This window comes from Phodopus roborovskii, unplaced genomic scaffold (genome assembly GCF_943737965.1).
Source record: "Phodopus roborovskii unplaced genomic scaffold, PHOROB, whole genome shotgun sequence".
NCBI lineage: Eukaryota > Metazoa > Chordata > Mammalia > Rodentia > Cricetidae > Phodopus > Phodopus roborovskii.
The window spans coordinates 1,426,083-1,446,952 of NW_026126549.1; the positions used below are offsets into that span (position 1 = coordinate 1,426,083).

The 20,870-nt window shown below is 48.6% G+C and overlaps 1 protein-coding gene across 1 annotated transcript; it reads right to left on the bottom strand.

Annotated features, from left to right (window-relative positions):
- Positions 1-1,626: 1,626 nt before the first annotated feature.
- Spry4 (sprouty RTK signaling antagonist 4) lies at positions 1,627-16,073 on the bottom strand. The gene is made up of 2 exons (XM_051200786.1): positions 15,870-16,073; positions 1,627-6,081 (listed from the first exon to the last, which is right to left on the bottom strand). Exon 2 carries the CDS (start codon positions 6,031-6,033, stop codon positions 5,131-5,133), a length of 903 nt encoding a protein of 300 aa, XP_051056743.1. The 5' UTR covers positions 6,034-6,081; positions 15,870-16,073; the 3' UTR covers positions 1,627-5,130.
- Positions 16,074-20,870: the final 4,797 nt, after the last annotated feature.

The following is a 20,870-nucleotide window of genomic DNA, read 5'->3' on the forward strand; positions in this document are numbered from 1 at the left end:
GGCAGGGCTGCCTGGATCTTTCTGGGGGTTAAGGTTTTGGAAAGCTAGATTCACTTCAAGCTATTAGTTAGCCAGGCTGGGTAGATGGCTGGAGAGTGTACTGGGGGCTCTGGTCCAGGGAACAGGCTGCAGGAGATCAGAGATGCCCTCATCAAGCCCTTTGGGAGGGGTCAGTGCTGGAGACTGATCATAGGATCTTACACATGCTAGGCAGAGTGCTACAGCCTGAGGCCCAACCCATTCCTTCTTCGAAGAAGAGTACTATGTGGTTGTGGACAGGAAACCGGTTGATTCAACTTTTGTATTTGGTCATTGGACACTTTCCAGGTCCTCCGTGTAGGACTTCCCCAAGTACAGCTGTAGAACCCTGTTTACATTCTGTATGAACAGTAATTCCCCCTAACATCCCTTTCTGCATCTCGAAGCAAACAGCGTCAGCCAAAAAGTAACTCAGCAAGTGCTGACCTTTGGGGTCACCCCTAAGCCATTTGTAACTGGGAACCAAGGAGGGGCAAGGCCAGATGGAGAAAGACAAGTATAGCAGTTGCGTTATTCTCTTCTGGATTCTCTTGGCTTCTCCTTTCCCTAAAGGCCATTTGGGTGAGTAGGCCTTTAAGAATGCAACCTCAACCAGAGTTTGTTATTAATCTCTAAAACCCCAGACTCCAAACATAAACCCACAACTGACCAACTACAGTGAGCTTGATGAGTCAAATACCTGGGACACTACTTGGGACCAAAGCATTACTTCTGTAAAAGTGAGACAAGTTGCAGTCAGGACAAAGGAGGGCTTGAAACTATCTGTATTCAAGTTCAGTTGTAGACAGGACCACACTGAAGAATGTCCTTTGTGTCCTTTAGGCAATGACCAGGACATCCATGATGTGTTCCAAAAGCCTTAGAGATACAGGATTGAATCTTACTAATAAGTCTTAAGATGCTGTCACTGTAACCAAGACAAAGAGCACCAAGGCCAGGCATAGGGATAGTTACACACACCTTTGATCCTAGTACTCAGGAGGCAGACAGGCATGATCTGAGTTTGGGAAGGCACTGGAGTATTCAGTGGACAGGAGGCCTTAGGGGTCAAAAGACTTTGAAGTCTCATTAGTTGAGCAAAACCAAGAAATCTTCTAAGAGCTCTTCTTACTGCTTGGCTTCTTGAAGAATTTATAGACTTTGGGGGCACCAGGACCAAAAGTTTGGTCCTTCTTTCCCCCCCACCTCTAGCTCTTCAAAGTTCTAAAGCTTTCTTTACCCACCTTTATTACTAAGAGACCCAATGGTTGGGCATGATGACACACTTTTAATGCTAGCCTGGGCTAATGTTATTTTGATACAGCAAGGCTATCTAAATACATTAGAAAACCCAAATCCCAGCCACCCTGTGAGAACAGGTGGCCCAGGAAGAACTTTGAATCACATGACAGCAGCAGTCAGCTTTACTATGAAGTGCAACATTCTTCACAGATTTTAGAGGTAGGACAAGTGTCTCCCCAGTCTACACATCCAGCCCATTGTGTGTACTGTGCTCATGTGGCTTAGAGTTCTGACAAACATGGAACTTCTGCTGCGTGAGGATGTCAGGTAACGGAACACAACACACGAGAGAATGACAGTCACGTGTATATTTAACAATATATATTTATAGATATCTTCTAGATCAGTACATTCAGTTTTTAACTTGTTTTTTTCTTCACAAACAGAAGAACTCTTACAATAGTAGACTTTCTAAAATAAATACTATTAAAATAGAGCTTCAAAATAAATATTTTTTACAAAGGAAACCTTCTGTGGTAACTTTTGTGGTGGGGTGAAAAGGGACTACAGTGAGGGGTTAATGAAACGGATGTGGAGTGGGCAACTGGGTGCAACTCTACTGCTGCTAACATGAAACCAACCGTGGGACAGCGAGAGAAAGCAAGGTAAGAAACAGCACAGTCACCCACAGCAAAAGTGGAAACACAGGATTGATATCCACCGTTACAGAGCAGAGAGGGCATTGAACTTTACTCATCAAACCCATAAACCAGGAGGCTGGTGATGCCTCGATGTTCTTGTAAATTGTACAGTGCAAATTTGTGCTGCCCACACACCTCAGACATTTATTTCTTGGAGTAACACTAGAGACCATGCTGCTTCAAAGTCTGGGTTCTGGCCCAGACTGACTTGGTATGTATTGCCCCTTTAGGGTTGTGATGCAGCTGGGCCCCACCAATGCAGACTGCCCAAGTTCAAAGGCATCCATCACAAGGATGCCTCCCATCAGCTGGGAGTACCCAAAATAAAGTGAGGTCTGTTCTTTGTTCCCTTCCAGTTGGCTTCAGGAGCCTTGACTATACCTTGGAAGGATTTTGCTAGTCTAGACCGAAACCCCATATACTCACAGGAGTGCTGGCATTTCCCCACAATTTGGAAACCAAGGTACTTTTTATGAAATGTCTTGGATGGATACTATCCTCAGCTCAAGGCACAACTGCCACCAACCCCAGGTCTACAAGTGGGAACCAGTTGGAGATTTTAGAGAGCTACAACCTAGACAAGCAAGCTGCTGATATCAAGCCACCAATCTGAGGCAGCTTCAGAAATTGTTCGAGAGAGGCCCTGTAGACTCAGTGCCTATTGACTGGCCTACAAAGGGGGTGGGGGCCCTAGAGGCAAGCCACCACTTTTATGTGTTCTTTCTGCCTGCAGGTGTTTGCCAGAGAAAAACAATAGAGCTGAGGAAATAAAGGATGCTTCCTTCACTCCTTCCCTTTACCACCAAGTAAGTAAGCCCCAAGGCAAACTCCTGGGGGAGAGGAGGAGGGGGAGTTCTGTGGACATCACCCACAAGCCAAAATGAGTTGGGGACAAAGAAAAAGCAAACCAAAACCCACAAAAATCCGTGTTTACAGCTATGTACACAAAGTCAGGGTTCAGGAGGGGTTGCCAGGAAACAGGGTCTGTGTGGTAGAGGGTCAGTGTGTATGTGTTACACGTGCATGTGCGCACACACAGATTATGTAACTCAATTGTCCACAGAGGTGTACAGACCAAGATCACCAAAGTGCAACCTGCCACTGGGTCAACTGTTCTGTGGAGACCAACTGAGGGAGGGACCCTGGGCAAAGCTCAGCTCCCAGGCCTTTTAGAAAGGGTGTGCTCGTGTGCGCTATCACTTTTGGGGGCTTCCAGCCACATGTCTCATTTGAGGAAAACATCTGCAGCCCCTTCTGTAAGTTTCTAATACATTCAGTTAGTGTTAAGTGGTTGGCTGAAAGTGTTTTTGTCTTGTATCTTTCCTTCCGATATGTGCAAGGACATTGCAAGAGACCGTGGCAAGGGCAGCTGTATGGATTAGCCATAGAGAATGAAGATGCAGTATTTTACACTTGCCTTTTACAAGCCTGTAAATGCTACATAAATAAAGCTGAAAAGAAAACCCTCCCTTCCTCCAGTCAATAAATACCTATGGTTACAATTAACTTATTCTAAATCATAAGGTGTTACGACTAGTTTCCAAGTAGGGGTGGGGGTGAATCCTTGAGACAGAGCATTAGGTACAAGCCACTCATAGCTACCTGCCTACTTGTCTCCTTCCTGGGGGCAGTTCTGCTCCCACACAGAGAGCCAGAAATACCACACATGATTTCTGCCTAACACTTCCCCAATTTCACCTGGGGCACCTCTTCTGACCCAGGCCATTTCTCGTATCACCAAGAGGCAGGGATGGGAACAAAATACCACACAAAACAAAAACCCCACAACAGCTGGGGGTAAGGACCAGAGACACTATACCTTTTTGCATGCAACAAGTACCTACCCACTGGACGTGCTGCACTTTCTGAGACCTTTAGCACCGTGAAAGAGTTGCTACGTCTTTGGGGGCTGTCGGGAGGGGCAGGGGTTGTGCTGCGCACAAAAATTGGGCTCAAATCCAGTAGCCCCTGGAGAATTGTTCCCTACCCTCTCTGGGTTCCCTCTGACTTCCCCACCAGGGCCTCCTAACACTAAAATAGACTCTGTTCATTCTCTCTCTATTTACATAAAGACAGACACATCACTATACACAAAAGGCTATGACAGCAAGCAGCAGAATCAGAAGAAAACCCAACCCCAGCTCGGCTCAACTGTCATTCTGCCAATGGGAGGTGTGGCCTCTTCTTCGCTATTCTTGATGGGCAGGGGAATTATGCTCCTTGGGGTTGCTTGCCCCCAGATTGTGAAATCAGCCCTTCCTGGGGGTGGCCCAAAAGGAAGCAAGTTGTTGTATTATTATTGTTTAAACACCATTAGCATCTATTTAATTAAACATATAAAAACATCACGACTGGATCCGGAGACCACAGCCTCAGACTCATTGGCAAAATGATATTTGGTCTCACTTGTGTCACCCTGGCCCTCTTAACCCAGCAAGTTTCTGCAGAGAATCTAAGTAGAGAGCAGAGAGCTCAGGACGCACAGCAGGCAGGCCAGTCTGTGACTCGGGCAAGAACCGGAGGGTGGTATGATGAGTGGACACCCCCAAGCGAGCGATTGAAGCTAGAAGGAACACACACACTGCCCAGCGGCTCTGTCATCCTGTGGGCCCAGGAAGGCTCCGGCTCACCACTGATTTTGTTCTCAGCTAGCAAGTACATACAGCAGGAATTGCTATGGTGCACCTTCCCAAGAGGCCAAGGCCAACAGGCATGGGCAGAGGAACAAAAGGTAGAAGTCAAGGCTGTGAGGGTCTTCCTTGAGGTATCCCACTTTCCGTCAGCTGTTCCTCCCCGGCAGGGGGCTCCAGCGGGAGCCAGAGGCAAAGTGGGAGGGTGAGGTTCAGAGGAGGGGCTGGGAAGGCCACTGAGCAGCCGAACTTCTGGATTGTGTCCACATCGGTGTTCCTTCTTCTGAAATAGGAAAATCGCATCCAAAGCCGCCACACCCCGTTGCTGTCACTGCTGCTTGACATAAAGTTTCAAGAACATGAAAACCCCAAAGTGCATCTTCATCCTTTTGGGGGCTCTAGGCTGGGTGGTAGTGGTCTCTGCCTCTTTCTTCTCAATCTGGGGTTTAAGAGAGGACAGATGAGCCCGGTCAGTCTCAAGAAGACTGGCAGGAGGGACCCCAGTTTCCAAGGGCAGTGTTGAGTTTCCATCCAAAGCGTCAGAAAGGCTTGTCAGGCCTGCTGGCCTTGGTGTCGCCACTGGCTGCCTTGCAGATGACACTGTTCGTGTGCTTGCAGCGGCAACCTGGGCGCCTCAGGCGGTCATAGCCGCGCTGAGCCAGCTTGACACAGCCTGTGGCTGGCAGGTAGCACAGCAGACATGGCAGCACCACAGAGAGGGCGCCCATGAAGGACCAGCGGGCGCAGCAGTTGGAGCGGGAGCAGGAGCAGGGATGGTCAGCGCAGGAGCCCTCATCATCCTCATTGGTGCAGTGGTAGAAGATGCCTTGCACCAGGCACATGCATGTGCCATAGTTGACCAGGGTCTGGGCTGAGCACAAACACTCCTGGTTGCAGACCCAGCAAGAGGGCAACGTCCTAGGGGACGCACATTCCTTGCATTTACACTTCCCACAGGCCTCACACAGCAAGAAGTGCTTGTCTAGCTCTGGTGGAGCTGCTGGGCCCTTGAGGTCCAGCGGCTTACAGTGGACCACCTTGGGCTGGAGGCGCACAGCCCTAGGGGAAGCCTGCTCAGCGACTGGCGGTGGAGCCATATGGTCGAGGAGCCTCTGGTCTGAAGAGGTGCTGCTGCTGCTGCTTACAGAGCTGGGGCGACCGCTGAAGGAGATCCAGTGGTGAGTGACATCCTGGTCACAGCGGGCAGGTGTAGGGGCCAGCTCTGGGACCCCACCCCGGGTCCGCTTGGGACCCACAGTGGGGGCCAGGCTAGGGTTGTCTATGTAGTCATTCTCCACGTGGCTGGTCTTCATCTGGTCAATAGGTAAGATGGTAAGTGGGTGCTGGAGCCGGCTGTGGGGTACTCGGCTGTCAAGGAGGGGCTGAACCATGACAGTGCCGGGAGTCAAAGGGACAGAGCTCTGTGGGATTGGTGGCTCCATGAGGCTAGTGGTCCTAGACTGCACTGGTAAGACAGGCTTCTAGGGGCCCTGGGAGAGAGGAAGAAATAAAGAAAATGAATTTCCAGCATCAATATATGGTCTGTGAATACCCTCCCCTCAGTCTTCTAACAGGCCTGGGCAGCCTAGTAAAATGAGAACCAAATTCCTTCAGAGAACTTCCTAGCAATTCCCAAGGCTTAAATGATCAATAACGAGAGTAATAATGGTAGAAGTAACAGCTATTGAATCAAGGTACAACATGGTGGTAGACTGCTTTTCTAGCATGCATCACAGGTTTTTGTTTTAGTCATCAGCACCACTGCATATGCATGGTAGCATATGCCTATAATCCCAGAATTTGGAAGGTGGAAACAGGGTGTAAATAAGACTAACCTAAGAGTGAGAGCCCGTCTCAAAAAACAAAAACAGAAGAACACCTTAGGCCTAACAGTGTTGCTGTGAACACGTTACAGCTTTAAAACTTTTTTTTAATGTATGTGTAGGCAGGGGACAAAATTTTCCCCAGGAAACAATCACTTCTCTCTCCTTCCACCTTAATGTGTGATAATGATTGAGCATAGGTCCCCAGGCTTGTGAAAGCACCTGTACCAACTGAGCCATCTCACTGCTGGGGGAGGGGGGTTGTCAGAAGGTGGAGGGTCTCACTGTGTAGACCTGGGATAGCTTTGAACTCAGAGATCCACCTGCCTCTGCAGCTGTACACTGGGACCTGAATTCTTTTGGCTTACACTGTAGTTTTTATGGCTGTAAAGGAGTTCTTACAAGGATTAAAGGAGAAAAATGCACACCTGGTACCCACACAATCAGTACACAGAAAGCATTAAGCAATTCATCATTACCTCAAAATACAACCATTGACTCCTACATAAGCATTTCCCGGTCCTGCAGGAACCAACTGTACAAGGCACTGAGGACCATGGATGTGTCAATACAACAGCTCCTGTGTGCTCTGCTCCCTTGGGCCCATCAGCTGGATTAACAAAAGCCTTCATTTTGGATACCAAGAAGAGAAGGAAGGGCTGCATCTGATGCCCACTCATCCAGGACATTAACCTATTTATTAGTCCTGCTTCCAAGAGCAGCAACCTCCAGCAGCCAACAAGCCCGGAGTAGGTGAGCTCCAACTTGCATGGGAAATCCTCTCAAGGGGCACTCACATCACCCATTTCCAAGTGCTGAGCTGAACATTCAGACTAAATGCTATTTACTAGAATAGCTAAGGCAACCCTGGATCAGTTTCTAATTTCACTGAGAGAGTGCAATTTTAAGTTGGCATCCGGCCAGAGATTCAACTGCAGCGCCTGACACGGAAACCCAGGAAGTCACTTAAATCAAAGAGCGGAAACAGCTTGGTTCAAATTTAGAAAGTGCACATTGTTTTCTATTAGAAGTGCCATTTCCTTGCCTGCTGACCTTTACATTTGGAATTCGGATGGAGATCAATTTAAAGAAATAGCAGCAGAAGGCCAAGACCTCTGCTCAAAGGAGACACAATTTGGAATCCAAAGGAAAGATTACACTCTGGGAAGATTCCACAAAGAACTTCAAGGGACTAGGGGCGGGCAGGATGGGGCGAGGGAAGAGGGCCTTCATAAAGACAAGACACTGAGCTTGTGTGTGTCAAGGGTGGTGTTTCTGGTAAATGCCTTTTCAAGATACTAATGACAGCTCCTGTCTCTCAAATAAGTTTATCTTGCATCAAAGGTGTTGCCAAGGGGATGTGAAGTAGGTTTTTAGTTCCGTTTACCCCCCTTGCTGAGACTGTTAGTCCATGTCAGTATCACAGAAGAATGACAACTGGCTCCCTGGAAGTAAGACTATGGTACAGTGTTTGTGGTGGAGGAGGGGAGGCTGATGGGAACTCACAATTATACTTGCCCCTGCTTGGAGGTAAGGGTTTGGTTATAAATAGCTGAAGCGTTTTCTTGGATGCTTCTAGTCTGAATGAAATAAACAGAAATAAATAGAAAGTTCACCAAAGGGATAGAAAGGTATCTACTGCATTAGCCTGCACAACCTCTATGCTGCTAAATGCAAAAAAAGAAATCTTTCCTATAAGGGTCAACATTCAGTCACCAGACAGTTCCCATTCACAGGGCACTATTGACCCCACTGGTACTTTTTTTCGAGACAGGGTTTCTCTGTGTAACAGTCATGGCTGTCCTGGAACTCCCTCTATAGACCAGACTGCCCTAGAACTCACTGAGATCTGCCTGCCTCTGCCTCCCAAGTGCTGGGACTAAAGGTATGAGCCACCATCACCTGGCCCAGGTGTGTCTTTATATACTATTTCCCTGTCTGTCTTGAATAAAGGCTACATAGGGGCGGGGGTCAGAGTTCTCGCTGGTGAAATCAGAACTTTTTTTTTTTTTTGAGACAAGATCTCACATTTTAGATAGGTCTGAAACTTAGTATGATATAGCCCAGGATGGGCTATGGAAGTCCTCATTCCTTAGTTTCCCAATTGCTACCATTAAACAAATGACTATCAGGCCGCTAGGTTTTCCCTCATCAAGGCAGTGTCATGTGAAGTGCCATGGTCAGGGCTGGGCAGAAGCATCGTGGAATGCAGCTCTGCAAGAATGCTACCTTTCAGCTAACACACTTGTTCCAAGGAGGTTCCCAAGGCCTGGCCTCTAGAAAGTGCTAAGTTTGGGGGCATCAAATGGTCAGTTAAGTTAGAAACCCCAGATTCTAGTTCTGGGGTCTTTGGTAAAAACAGTGTCACAGATGAAAGACTCTCGTGCTAGGCAAGGAGCGTCTCAACCAGAACCTTCCTCCTTAGACAATGATAAAAAAAAGCCTAGATTGGGAGTTTCTGCCAACAAAATGCCCCTGGAAGCCTCAAGTAGCTATATATTGGCCCTTACAGCTAGTGTTGTATCTCAAGATCAAGTCTAGGGCTGAACAAGCTAATCTGCAGAAGGGAAAGGTAAACTGATTGCCCACTCTGCTTTGCCAAGCAGGTTACCCAGACTCTTAAAAAAAAAAAAAAGCTTCATTTCTTGCAGATTAAGCAAAATGCACTAGGCAACTTTCAAGGATGTTTAACAGGCCCTGGAATCCGTAAGCAGCCTCTTCAATCATGCAAAAGCCCCGTCAGCAAGCCAGTTTGCAGCAGTGAAGCTACTGCCATCCACAGGCTCCCATCACCCTCCAGATGGCAGCTGTCAACATCTGGGCTGGCAGATGAGGCCAGCCTAGAGAGTATGGGATCTTGGCCCCCAATGACTCAGCTCTCAGGCCATGAACATCTGACATTTGGTTCTAGAAGACATGTTTCAAAGGCATCTCCCCACCATCTCAGCAAAACCCAATGGCTGGCTCAGAGAGCCACTGTTCACACTTGCTTAGGCCTGCCTGAGCCTCGTGCGCCTCTGCTGAATTGATGTGGCTGAGAAAGAAAACCAGCTTCCTAAAATGCCTGTTTGATAACCCCTCAGTACAGCTCCAGGTTTACTCCCTGCCCAGCAAAAACCCAAGTCTGAGTTCTGTTTCCAAGATCAGTCTCCACCCTAGGACATTCCCACCCCCCAGTTTGTGCATCCTTGCAGGTGTTAAGTGCACTTTAATAGGCACCTCTGCTTCTCTTCCAAGGAAGGAAGAGATTTATATAATATAAATGGGATAGGAGGCTTTGCCTTAGTAAGCTGTTGGGAAAAGCTTGATGGTCAATTTGGAAGAATCCGGATGGAAATGAAGCCAAGCGGCACTTAGCCTAGGAAGCACTCCCCAGCTAAATGATTAGCATAAGAAAGAACTTTCACCTCCCCTCCAATAATAACAACAGTGGTAACAAGAATACCTATAGTTAATTACTAGAAGTGACTAATATTTATGGGACACTTGGTGCCAGGACCTCTGCTGCACTCAGTGATTTATTTCCTCGTTTAATCCTCATCATCACCTTAGGGAATAGTTCCCATTCTGGAGTTAGAGATGAAAGCACAGGGCTGGGGAGATGTCTGGTCAGCACAGTGCTTGCCACCCAAGCAGGAAGCCCTAAGTTCTGATCCCCAAAGCCACATTTGTCACATCTGTAACCCCAGTGTAGTGAAGTGGGAACAGGAGGATGCTCACAGCTGACAGGCCAGTCACACCATTAGGTTATCACTGAGTCCAGGGAAAGACCCCATGCCCATCTCCACCCAATAATAAGGCAGAGGGAATGGAGAAACAGTCCCTAATTAAGAGCACTTGCTGTTCTTAGCAAGTCCTGTGTTTAGTATCCAACACTTACATGGTGGCTCACAAATCATGTACATCTCCAATTCTGGGAAACTTCATTGAATTTTGGAGACCTCTTCTGGTCTCCAAAAACACCAGGTATGAATATGGGATACATACATACAGATGTGCATACGCACAGTTTTACTTACACACACACACACACACACACACACACGGGGGAGGGGGGGGATGGCGGCGGTGGGTGGCACTTTAAAGCACAAAGATCATGGGCAGAGCAGTCTCTAGTCATGTGACCCTATGGCTGAAGCAGACACGGAGCTCTAGCTGACAATGACTTGTGGAACCCTTCCCTACTCTAGGGGGATCCATGGAAAAGTGTAGTAGCCACGGGTCCTTAAATAGCCCAACCCCCGCCCATTAGTGGGGGTGGGGAGAGGTTCAGAAACTAACCCAATCAACTGATAAATGACCCCAAACAGGTTTTTTTGAGCTATCCTTTCTGTCCCTTCGCCCCTCTTTTACTATGTGTTTTCATCTTTTACCCCAGTGGGTCTCCCTTACAGAATTCCACTATAACAGTCCCCAAGGGAAAAGGCAAGCCTGGTGTGAAAGGGATTTTCCTTCCTCCTCACCTATCAGGTTCAACTCTGGGGTTCCTGTGGCATCTCTGATGATAGTTTCCAGTGCAGGTGCGGAGGGGAGGGAGACGAGGGAGAGAGCCAGGCACTAGGAGATGCTGATGACTCAGCCAGTTACCTACCCACCCCACCCCTTTCCCATCAGTCCCTTGATCTGCTGCCGCTGAGTGTGGCAGCTCAGAGCTGCCTGTCCTGACCCTCACTGCCACTGTACCTTGTAGGGTGGGAATTGGGCACAGGCTGCATGAAAAGAAGGTAAGATTTAATGTCCACACCATCTGGCCACCCTTCCCTTGATTTACCCTAGGAAGGGGAGCTGGGAAAAGCTGCTGGTTGCACTTTAAGATTTACAAGTCAGCGAATGATGAACTGACAAGAAGCTCTGTAATGAATGGGCAGTTTCTGTGCTGCCATTTCAGTCTCAGCAGGTTCTTCTCTACAGAAGGTTTTGTTTAGCCCTTTAAACAACTCAGAATAAAGGTCTTTAGGCTGCCCGAGAACCTAGCCACCCCTCTGCAACATTATTGCCTGGTCCTCTGTGACACTAACCCAGTTTAGTTAATTAAGCTATAGCCAGGTGATGACTTACTGCTTTTAATAAGACCCTTAAGGAAAGGGGGTAGGGAAAGCTAAGGACACTATCCTGCACCCCTTATGGGGAAAGCCAATTTGTGAAGACCCAGTGAAGGAAGAAGAATGCCTCTGGGCAGCTGAATTTGAGGATACACCCTTACCAGCTCTGTCTGCCCAGTACCCCGTTAAGAGCAATCGGAAGTCATGCCACGAACAAAGGGCAATAGATGGGAGCCTGCTAAGCTGTTCATGAACTGGCCAATGCCGAAGTATGGAATGTGACCAGAGACCTGCAGACCCCCATCCCCTTGAAAGGCTTCTTTTTAGATGTCATCAAGATGGTCTTATTGTCTCCCTAACCTCCACCAAGAGACAGAACTGACAATAGATTTTTAGCTTACTCTTGGGATGGAGCAGGAAATGACTTCCCCCTTTCCCAGCCAGAAACAGACTGACAAGGAAAAACTGCTCTTCTGCAACTGGCCACCTGCCCCAGGGCCCCTCCCCTCCTCCACTAGACCTAGAACATCTGTGTCCCTACAGTGCCTTGCTTCCTCTCTTCCTCCACCGACTGGAGGCTCTTCCTTGGGAAGAACAACCCCCATCACAGCTGAACGGAGGGGCCTCTTAAGCTTGGCCACATGTCATGGACATGACATTCTCTAACCTAGTCAGCTGTCTAGATCTGCAGGGTAGCCTCCTTCTTTTAAACACACAGTACCCTGTACTTCCTGTGCCTTTTATTCAAAAGGTCCTTAAAACTAGAGCTTCCTCCTGAGAGTACAAGGTTAACAATGAACTTGCCTCAGCCCTAGCCACGCACTAGCAGCCCTACTGACTGCACCTAATCCCTCGGTCTCCTGGAGAATCTGTTCACCATGTGCCTAGTCTGAAAGGACTAGTAACAGTTTCCCCAGTGTTAGTCATTATCTCCTTACAAAAATCCATGGCCACTATGTTCTCTGTCCTTGCCATCCCTCTTATTTAAACTTTTTTGTTGTAAACCGGACACGATGAAGCCTGGTTGTAATGCCAACATTTCCAGAGGCAGAGGCCGGAGGATTGCTCCAAGCTAGAGGCCAACTTGTCTCCATGGTTGAGTTTTAGGCCAGCCAAGACCTAGTCTCAAAAAACAAAATAGAACAAAAACCCTGTCATAGCTCAGCAAGGTGGCACATCTGTAAACCTAGCACTCAGGATCACAGGAGTCAGGAAAATTAAGAAATTCAAGGCTGCAGGTTGGTGGTGGCACATGCCTTTAATCCCAGCAATCAAGTGGCACTCTGAGTTTGAGGCCAGCCTGTCCTACAAAATTGAGTTCCAGTACAGTCCAGGATTATCACACAGAGAAACCCTGTCTCAAGACAAAACAAAAATACCAAGGTTATGGGGATGGAAAGATGGCTTAGTGGTTAGGGCATACTGGTCTTCCAGAGGACTTGAGTTCAGTTAGTTTCTAGCAAACTTTAGCTTCTAACTCCAGCTCCAAGGGCATCCAATGCCTGACTTCAGTGGGTTAATTGCATTCACATGGAGGTACACATGCACACATGATTTATTTATATACATACATATACATAATTAAAATAAATTTTTAAGAGTTCAGGATTAGCCTGTGCCTACAGGACAAGACCTTGTTTCACAACAAGCAAGCCAGATAGCAAACAAACCCTGTTTGGTCTACATTCCCCCAAATATCCTAGTAAATTGAGCAGATGGAAGGAATTTTCCCTCAACTAGGCACATGAAACTTCCATTCCCTTCTTTTCTTGGTTCTACCAGGACAGACACCCTAGATTCAGAACCAAATTAAACCTGAAAAATGTTAGGTGGGCACAGCCTCACAAATCTTTAATCCCAACACTTGGGAGGCACAGACAGGTGAATCTCTTTGAGTTCAAGGCCAGCCTTGTCTACAGACTAAGTTCCAGGACAGTCAGGGATACCTGAGGAGACCCTGCCTCAAAACTAAAGTAATTTAAAATGTTACAGAAGTCCAAAACAGGGCCAGGGGACTGGAATTTGACGTCCTTATTTATGGTTCAAAGAGCGACACATTGCAAAAGCCACTTACTAAAGTGTTAATGGGGGTTGTCTCTCTTCATTTTGGATCACTTATTTGCCTTCATTTGTTTTCTGTTGTTTTAGAAAGTCAGCCAAACCTCTGGGCACATATAGTGCTAAGTTCACAAGATAGTGAAAAAAGAGGTATAAACTGGGCAAAGGGTGATTTCCAAATTGCCAATTCTGGAACGTGATACAGGCAAAGGGAACGGGTGGATGCCCAGCCTCCCATTGCCCTCAATGAATCTTGTCTCCTCCCACCAGCCTGAACTAAAGCTATGGTGAGATGACCATTTCAGAGGGAAACATGGGAAAGGTTGTGGGATCCAGCAAGAGGGCATGGCTACCCCAGACAAAACTTCTGAACTCAGGTCTATAATTCCAGATGGACCAAGGACTTCATTAAAGCCTCCCTCAATCTAGTTGTCCGCCCAGATTTTAGCAATCTAAACAGTTCACCTGCTCAATGTAGCCCGGGGAGGGTTTTCCTGGAGCCAAAGGGACCCTCCCAAAAAACTGGAAATAGGAAATGCAATCTCTGGGTGTCAACCCTACTGCTTCTTTCAGAGAAAAGAGCCTGAGCAACTGCAGTCTTCCCTGTGACGACCCATCCACGCTGGCACTGAAGTGGGGTTAGAAGCAAAAAGTCTCCGGTGTTTGTGCTCCATTTGTGTTAAGACCTGAAGAACTCCAAACATTGTGAAATCCAGCGGTGCAATATTGGGTAGGGCCTTAGGCCAGACGGAACTTATTAAGAGATTGATAAACCCCTATTTCCCAACTGCTCTACGTCTCACCTTCCAGCTTTGTACCGGGTACAGGCCTGTCAGGAAGGCTGCAGCACTGGTCAGCTACAAAGGGGATGCCCCCTAGCTCCTGCCCTCCCCAGGTTCTCTTGCCTCTTCTCAAAAAAGGAGAATCACGCCACTGTTTGGTGACATTAAAACGAAATGCCATTGCGTCTGAGGACCCCAAGGAATCTATCTTTTGCTTGCAGCGTCACAGGGTTCCGGGGAGCCTCCCTGCGCAGTAGGAGGCCTTCTGCCCTGAGCCAGGCCTGACAATATGGATGCCCAAGCCAGCAGCTTTCCCATCTATTCTGCATGCAATCCCCTCCAGCCCAAGTCGCCTAGAACTCCATCCCTCAGCCCAGTCAAGTCATGCAACCATCTTTCTGTCTCTCTCCTTCTCTGCCCACAACCCCCAATCAGAATAATTGAGAAACCGTCTTCTTGCCCAAGAGCAGCTACTGTAAATGCTTTTTGATCGCCTGCTTGGAGAAGGAATTGGGCACAGCCGTGGCCCCAGTGATGGAGCCAAGCTCCAGCTGCCTGGGTTGGCCAAGCCCGTCCTCCCCCTTACCCCCCTCAATGCCCCCGTGGCCCTGGCGACTCCAAATTTTTCAGAACATACCGTTTCTCTCCTCTATTCTCCGTGTTGTCAAGTCTGGAACCAACAAGGAGGAAAAGTGGGCACCTTATCTTTCCTACGCATGCAACCTCTTCCTCCAGCTCCCACACGCCCGGCGTTATGTAAACGCACCTTCAGCCCCCACCACAGTCTCAGTGAGAGGCCCAGGGGCTCTGGGACCTGGCAAAGATCGATGTCTGAGGATAGGGGGGCATAGGGTGGCCAAGGAGCCTCGGGCCCAGAAGAAGCTAGGGGATTAAGAGGCAAGGCAATCGTACAGCATAAAATGAGGCAGCCGAGCAAAGGTCAGACTGTCTGGAACCTCCTCGCCAAGGAGATGGAGCAGAAAAGCTCAGTCCTTGGCCGGCCCCACGTTGACCATCCAGTGGGGAAGCATAAGGAGAGGAAATCTAGTCCGCCACCGCTCGGAATCGGGAAAAGAAATAACTACGTCGAGCATAGGCCCTTGAAGAAGGGGTGGGAAGACCCACGGCATAGCTGGCACCGTGGGCACGGAGCCCGGAGGTGGGCGAACCGCCCAAACGTAGGGAGCCCCCAAATCCCAAGCGGTCGCTCTAAAGAGCCTGTAGCAGCGGGTTCCAGGGCATAAGGAGAATAGTGGCAAAAGAAAGAGGCCAGGCCAAAGGCAAACTCCGCTGACACGAACAAGATTTCTAGAGTCGCACAGAGCGCGGAAGCCCGACTTGGCAATGCCCAGGGTCAGCAACGGCAGTGCCAGGCAGCGAGCGAACACCCTTAGCGCCGTGCCGGCCAGGCGCGTCTGGTAGCTGCGGCGTACCGCAGGGACTCGGAGGCGCAGACCGAGGGAAGGAACACCGAGGAGGCTCGAAATAGCGTACCATTGGCCCCAGCCCGAATGGAGCCGCGTCACGGCACGAAAGGGGTACTTTCGGATCTCCAAACCGGCTATGGACTTACTTTGGGGAGCTGCAGAGTCACAAGCATCGCTCCACGTCTGTGTAAATCCCCAAGCCCGAGTGGGTCAGCCGCTGTTGTACTCGCAGACGCCAGTCAGAGGAGCCGGCAAGGCTCCCTGAATCCTGCAGCGCCCGCTCCGCTGCTGTCAGCTCTGCTCGCTGCCTCGGCGGCGATGTTGCAACCCTTGCCTGGGAAAATGGCTTTTTTATGAATGGGAGGGCAGAGAGCTACACTGCGCACGCGCGCTGCCCGCGATTCTATGAATGGGTGGGCACAAGCGCCCCCGTGCGCGCATGCGCTACGGTTTTTTTTTTTTTTTTTATGAATGGGGGGCCGGAAAAGAGCTTAACCCGTGATTGCTGGGGCCGGGTGTTGCTCCTCCAGAGGCTGTCGTTCTTTTACAAAGACGGGTGGAGGTTGTTGTTCCTTTTTTTTTCCCCTTCTTTTTAATGAATGGAGGGCGGCGGCGACTGCTGCAGCTGGCTCAGCTGCGTGGGTTGTACCCTCCTCCCAGCCTGCGAGAGGAGGTAAAGGCCACCTTCACGCCACTGCGAGTTTGGGCTGGAACCATCAGTGTGACTAGAGGGTGGGGGGCGCTGCGGCCTCCGGATTCTGGCCTGAGAAGGGTGGGGGAGGCCACACCTCGAGCAGCGAATCTCTTTTCGCCGCAGGCGATGGGGAGGGGGAGCGAGAGGACCCCTACTGGGAACCTTCTCCTTTTCAAGACCAGTGGCGCCTGGGGACGTCGGGGGGCAGGGGCCTTCAATCCGCATTTGCCAAAAATTAAGAAAATGTCTTTTGTTTATTTCAAAGAAGGGCAGGGTGGGGGTTGCTGAGTGAGTCTGGCTAAGTGCAGACCACTCCTCCTCCTATTTCTTGGGTGTGGACAGTATCTGGGCCGAGACCTCTTCCGGCTCCAGTACCCCCCGGGGCGATTATGTCCACTCAGCCAGAGGTCTCAACCCCGCCTCTCTCCCGCCCCAGAGTAATGTCCGCAGTGCCCCGGGCTTCCGCCCGCCCTTTGCTGCCCTGGCTAGGTGCCCCCTTCACTACTCGCGCCCTGGTCTTATAGTCCTCAGAAGACGCTACCCTTTGTAATCTTGCGGCCCTGTGCCTTTTGTTGCAGAAGGCAGTTTTCCGAATGCTTTTCCTTGTCACTCCCCTAAAAAGAAAAGGGAGCAGTAGTGAACTGGCCAGGTGGATGGGTGGAGCAGGCCTCGGCAGGATGCTGCCAGGGTGGCCACGGTATTAAATAACAGGACTCTTGAGCCTCAGAGTGAATGGAAATGACCCGAGAGCCTTTACTTGCCGGAGGGGGTGAGGGCGGCCCAAGCCAGTGAAAAGAGAAGCCCCTCCATTAGGCCTGACTCCTCAGGTCGGGTGCTCCAGCATCAGGCCCAGCTCCGCCCAGCAACCGGGGAGCCTGGAGTAGGGGTGGTTTTGATGCAATAAGAGCCAACTGTCAGTCTGGATCCCCAGCAAGGTGTATCTTGCTGGTGTTTGGCCTTCATGGGTTGTGAGGCTGGTTTTTTTTTTTTTTTTTTTTTTTTTTTTCCTTCCTACGCCATCATGGGGCTGCGCTTGGCTGTTGTCGGAGGAACCAATTGAAAGACTCATCCTACGGGTGAGGTCTGGCCTGGGGCTTGTACTCCATCACAAGCTGTTCAGACCAGAACTCAAGGTCACTGTGTCCTAACGTAAAATGCCTTCTCACAACTCGGACTCACATCTCCGTGATTACTTACTTACTCAGTTCCTGGGGCTAGAACAGACTCCCACGGAGCTTCAGCTTCCTTTCTGGGACAAAAACTCCACCCAAAGCCAAGGAGAGAGAACTCAAGGTTTTCCCTGTGTATTTATCACTATGCCCTCCCATTTGTCAGATCTGCAAATTGAAGCCAAAGCTCTTTCATCTGGTGAACAGAAGGGCTAGTAAATTGGGCTAAATTTCAAGGTTTGCAGCCCAATTCTCTCTATCTTGAGACCAATCCCCTCTGCACCATCGATTCTAAAAACGTGGTCATTTAAGCAGTTAAACAATGACACTTTTTCCAGCTGGTGTTCATTCATGGTCTTTGCTCAGTTACAAGGATGGGAATAAATGACTACATTTTTTTTTTTTTTTAAACTGTGGAGGATGTTAGGGGAAGGGACATAGTCCTGTTTCCTTCATTGAAAGAATTAGCCAAAAGACAGAATTCCACTCGGCGACCCGGTCTTGGGGAAGGAGAATGCCCAGCCCAAGGTGGGGTGTGGGAGAAGCTCCAGTGTCGTCGTCGTTCCCCACCCCAGTTTCTGTTCGATCGCAACCGAAGTTTTGAGGAGGAATTCAGTGCTCTGTTTGCGGTGATTGGAGCTCATGGGGGACAGATGTCCCTCCTTGCCGTTGTGAAGCTCACTCAGTCTTTTAGGAGACAGACAAAATGAGTGCAGTCTGAGGCAAGTGCTCAGAGAGAGAAGTCAGCCCCTCTCGGACATCATGAAAATGAGGCATGCAAAGGGGAGATATGTTTGAATGTACATTATGTGGAGGCGGCATGTCCATGTGGAGAACAGAAGTCCTGTTGAGTTTCCTCTTCCAACTCCTTAGAAGAATTTATTTTTTTTTTTTAATGTGTGTGACTGCTTTGCCTGCATAAGTGTATGTAAACTATGTGCATGCATGCTTTTGGAGGTCAGAATGTGGTTTTGGGAGTGGAGTGACAGATGGTTGTCAGTTCCCATGTGGATGATATGAATGGAACCTGGTTCCTCTACAAAAGCAGCAGGTGCTCTTAACTGAGCCATCTCTCCAGCCTCTCACTTTGGTTTTTGAAAGGGGATTTCTCTCTGAAATCAACCTGGAGCTCACTGCATAGCTAGACTGGGTGAGTAGCAAGTCCCAAGGATCCTCCTGTTTCTGCCTCCCCAGATTACAGACTTTTTTTTTTTTTTTTTTTTTTTAATGTGGATTCTGGAGATCCAGACTTAGCTCTTCTTGCTTGCAGAGTGCCTTAGTTAGGGTTCCTGTTGCTGTGATGAGACACCATGACAAAAGTAGCTTGGGGAGGAAAGGGTTTATTTAAAGACTTAAAGTCCTGAGTCACAGTCCCCTGAAGGAAGCCAAGGCAGGAACTCAAACAGGTCAGGAACCTAGAGGCAGGAGCTGATGCAGAGGCAATGGAGGATGCTGCTTCCTGGTTTGCTTGTCATGGCTTGCTCAGCCTGCTTCCTTATAGAACCCAGGACCACCAGCCCAGGCCTGGAGCCATCCACAACGAGCTGGGCCCTACCCTATCAATCATTTCAATCTTTTTTTTTTTTTTTTTTTTTTTTTTTTTTTAGTTAAGAAAAAATTAGCTATGTGTCCGCAGGCCTTACCTTTCAGAGGCCTTTTCTCAATTGAGACTCCTGCCTTTCAAATGACTCTAGCCTGTGTCGAGTTGACATAAAACAAGTCAGCACACAAAGCAAGTATTTTACAAGATGAGCCATCTTCCTTAGCCCTATGGGTGGCAGATTTCAATTTGGGTATCAGGAAATGTCTCAGAAAGGAGCCCGTGCTTTTGAATTACAACTGAAGGATGAACAGTGAGTCCAAGGAAGGGTAGAATATGTGTTAAGCAGAGGCATCATGGGTGGAGGTTCCACCACACAAGGCAAAAGCCTCGCACATGGGCAACTTGATGAGCAAGGATGAGTGATGTTAAGCAGGTGTAACACCCTGATTTAACTTAACTGCAGGCCTGGGGCTGAGGTTTGGGGGAGCAAGGAGACAGAATGGAAGGGGAATCAAAACATTTGTTTTTTTAAGAAGGTAGAAGACCTCACATTTACAATTGGGCAGCTGGTAGGCTATGCTTGTGCCTGAGTTTTGTCCTGAGTCAACTGATTGCTCATTCCAAAATGCTCAGTGGTTTCCCCTGGGATAACGTTGTTTTTATTGAGTTTTTTGTTTATTTGTTTGTTTTGCTAGCATCAGATTGTAACAACCATTTGGCCTGCCTATGCTGATGACAGTCTCTCCACCCAGGGCTGGTACAAATACAGTTAGTTCATCACCTCCGGATGGTAGACAGGACCCTGGAATGGCTTCAGTTCTGAATTTTGCTCTTTTGTCAAGAATCCAGGAAGAGATATATATGAAGAGGGAAGAGAGGCAACAGCTGCAATTCAGTGTCAGACATTTATGGAATAATTACTGTTTGCTGCTCCAATGCTCACCCTGTTTTCACTCTTATACTTTTTCATTCTTTTTCTTTCTTTCTTTCTTTCTTTTCCCCATTGGCGTTTGCTTTTGTTTTTGTGAGTCTTTTATTGTGTAGCCCAGGTTAGTCTCCCAACTCTGAATCTTTCTGCCTCAACTCATTGACATGTACCACCATGCTCAACTTTATTTATTTGTTTGTTTTTTCAAGACATTGTTTCTCTGTGTAACAGCACTGACTGTTCTGGAACTTACTTTGTAGACCAGACTGGCCTCTAACTCAGAAATCCACCAACCTCTGTCTTCCCTAGTGCTGGAATGAAAGGCATGTGCCACTGCTGCCTGGTTTCAGCTATATTTCTTTAAAACGTGTGTGCGTGTGCGTGTGCGTGTGTGTGTGTGTGTGTGTGTGTGTGTGTGTGTGTGTGTGTGTGTGTGTGGTGCTGAGGAGATCGAACCCTGAACTTGCATATAATCAGTGAGATCTCTACCACAGATCTACATCCCCAGACCCTGAAATGTTTCTTTGGAAAACTGTATCCTGGCCAAGGTTACTGATATGGTATTGTAATCCCAACTAGGAAGGAGGCTAAAAGTGGAAAGACTGCAAATCCAAATCCTGATTGAGCTATGGGGTGATTTCAAGGCCAGCTTGGGCAACTTAGAGAATGCTGTCTTCAGATAAAAATTGAGGCATAGCTGGGATACAGTTTAGTTGTAGAGCATGCAGCCCTAGGTTCACCCCCAAGTGCAGAAAAGAAGGGAGGGGGCTGCCATTGTGACACATCCCTTTAGTCCTGGCACTCTTAGCCCTG

What these genes read in the sequence shown, in the direction of transcription:
- Spry4 (XM_051200786.1), bottom strand. Translation starts at nt 6,033, where the DNA reads ATGGAGCCACCAATCCCACAGAGCTCTGTCCCTTTGACTCCCGGCACT.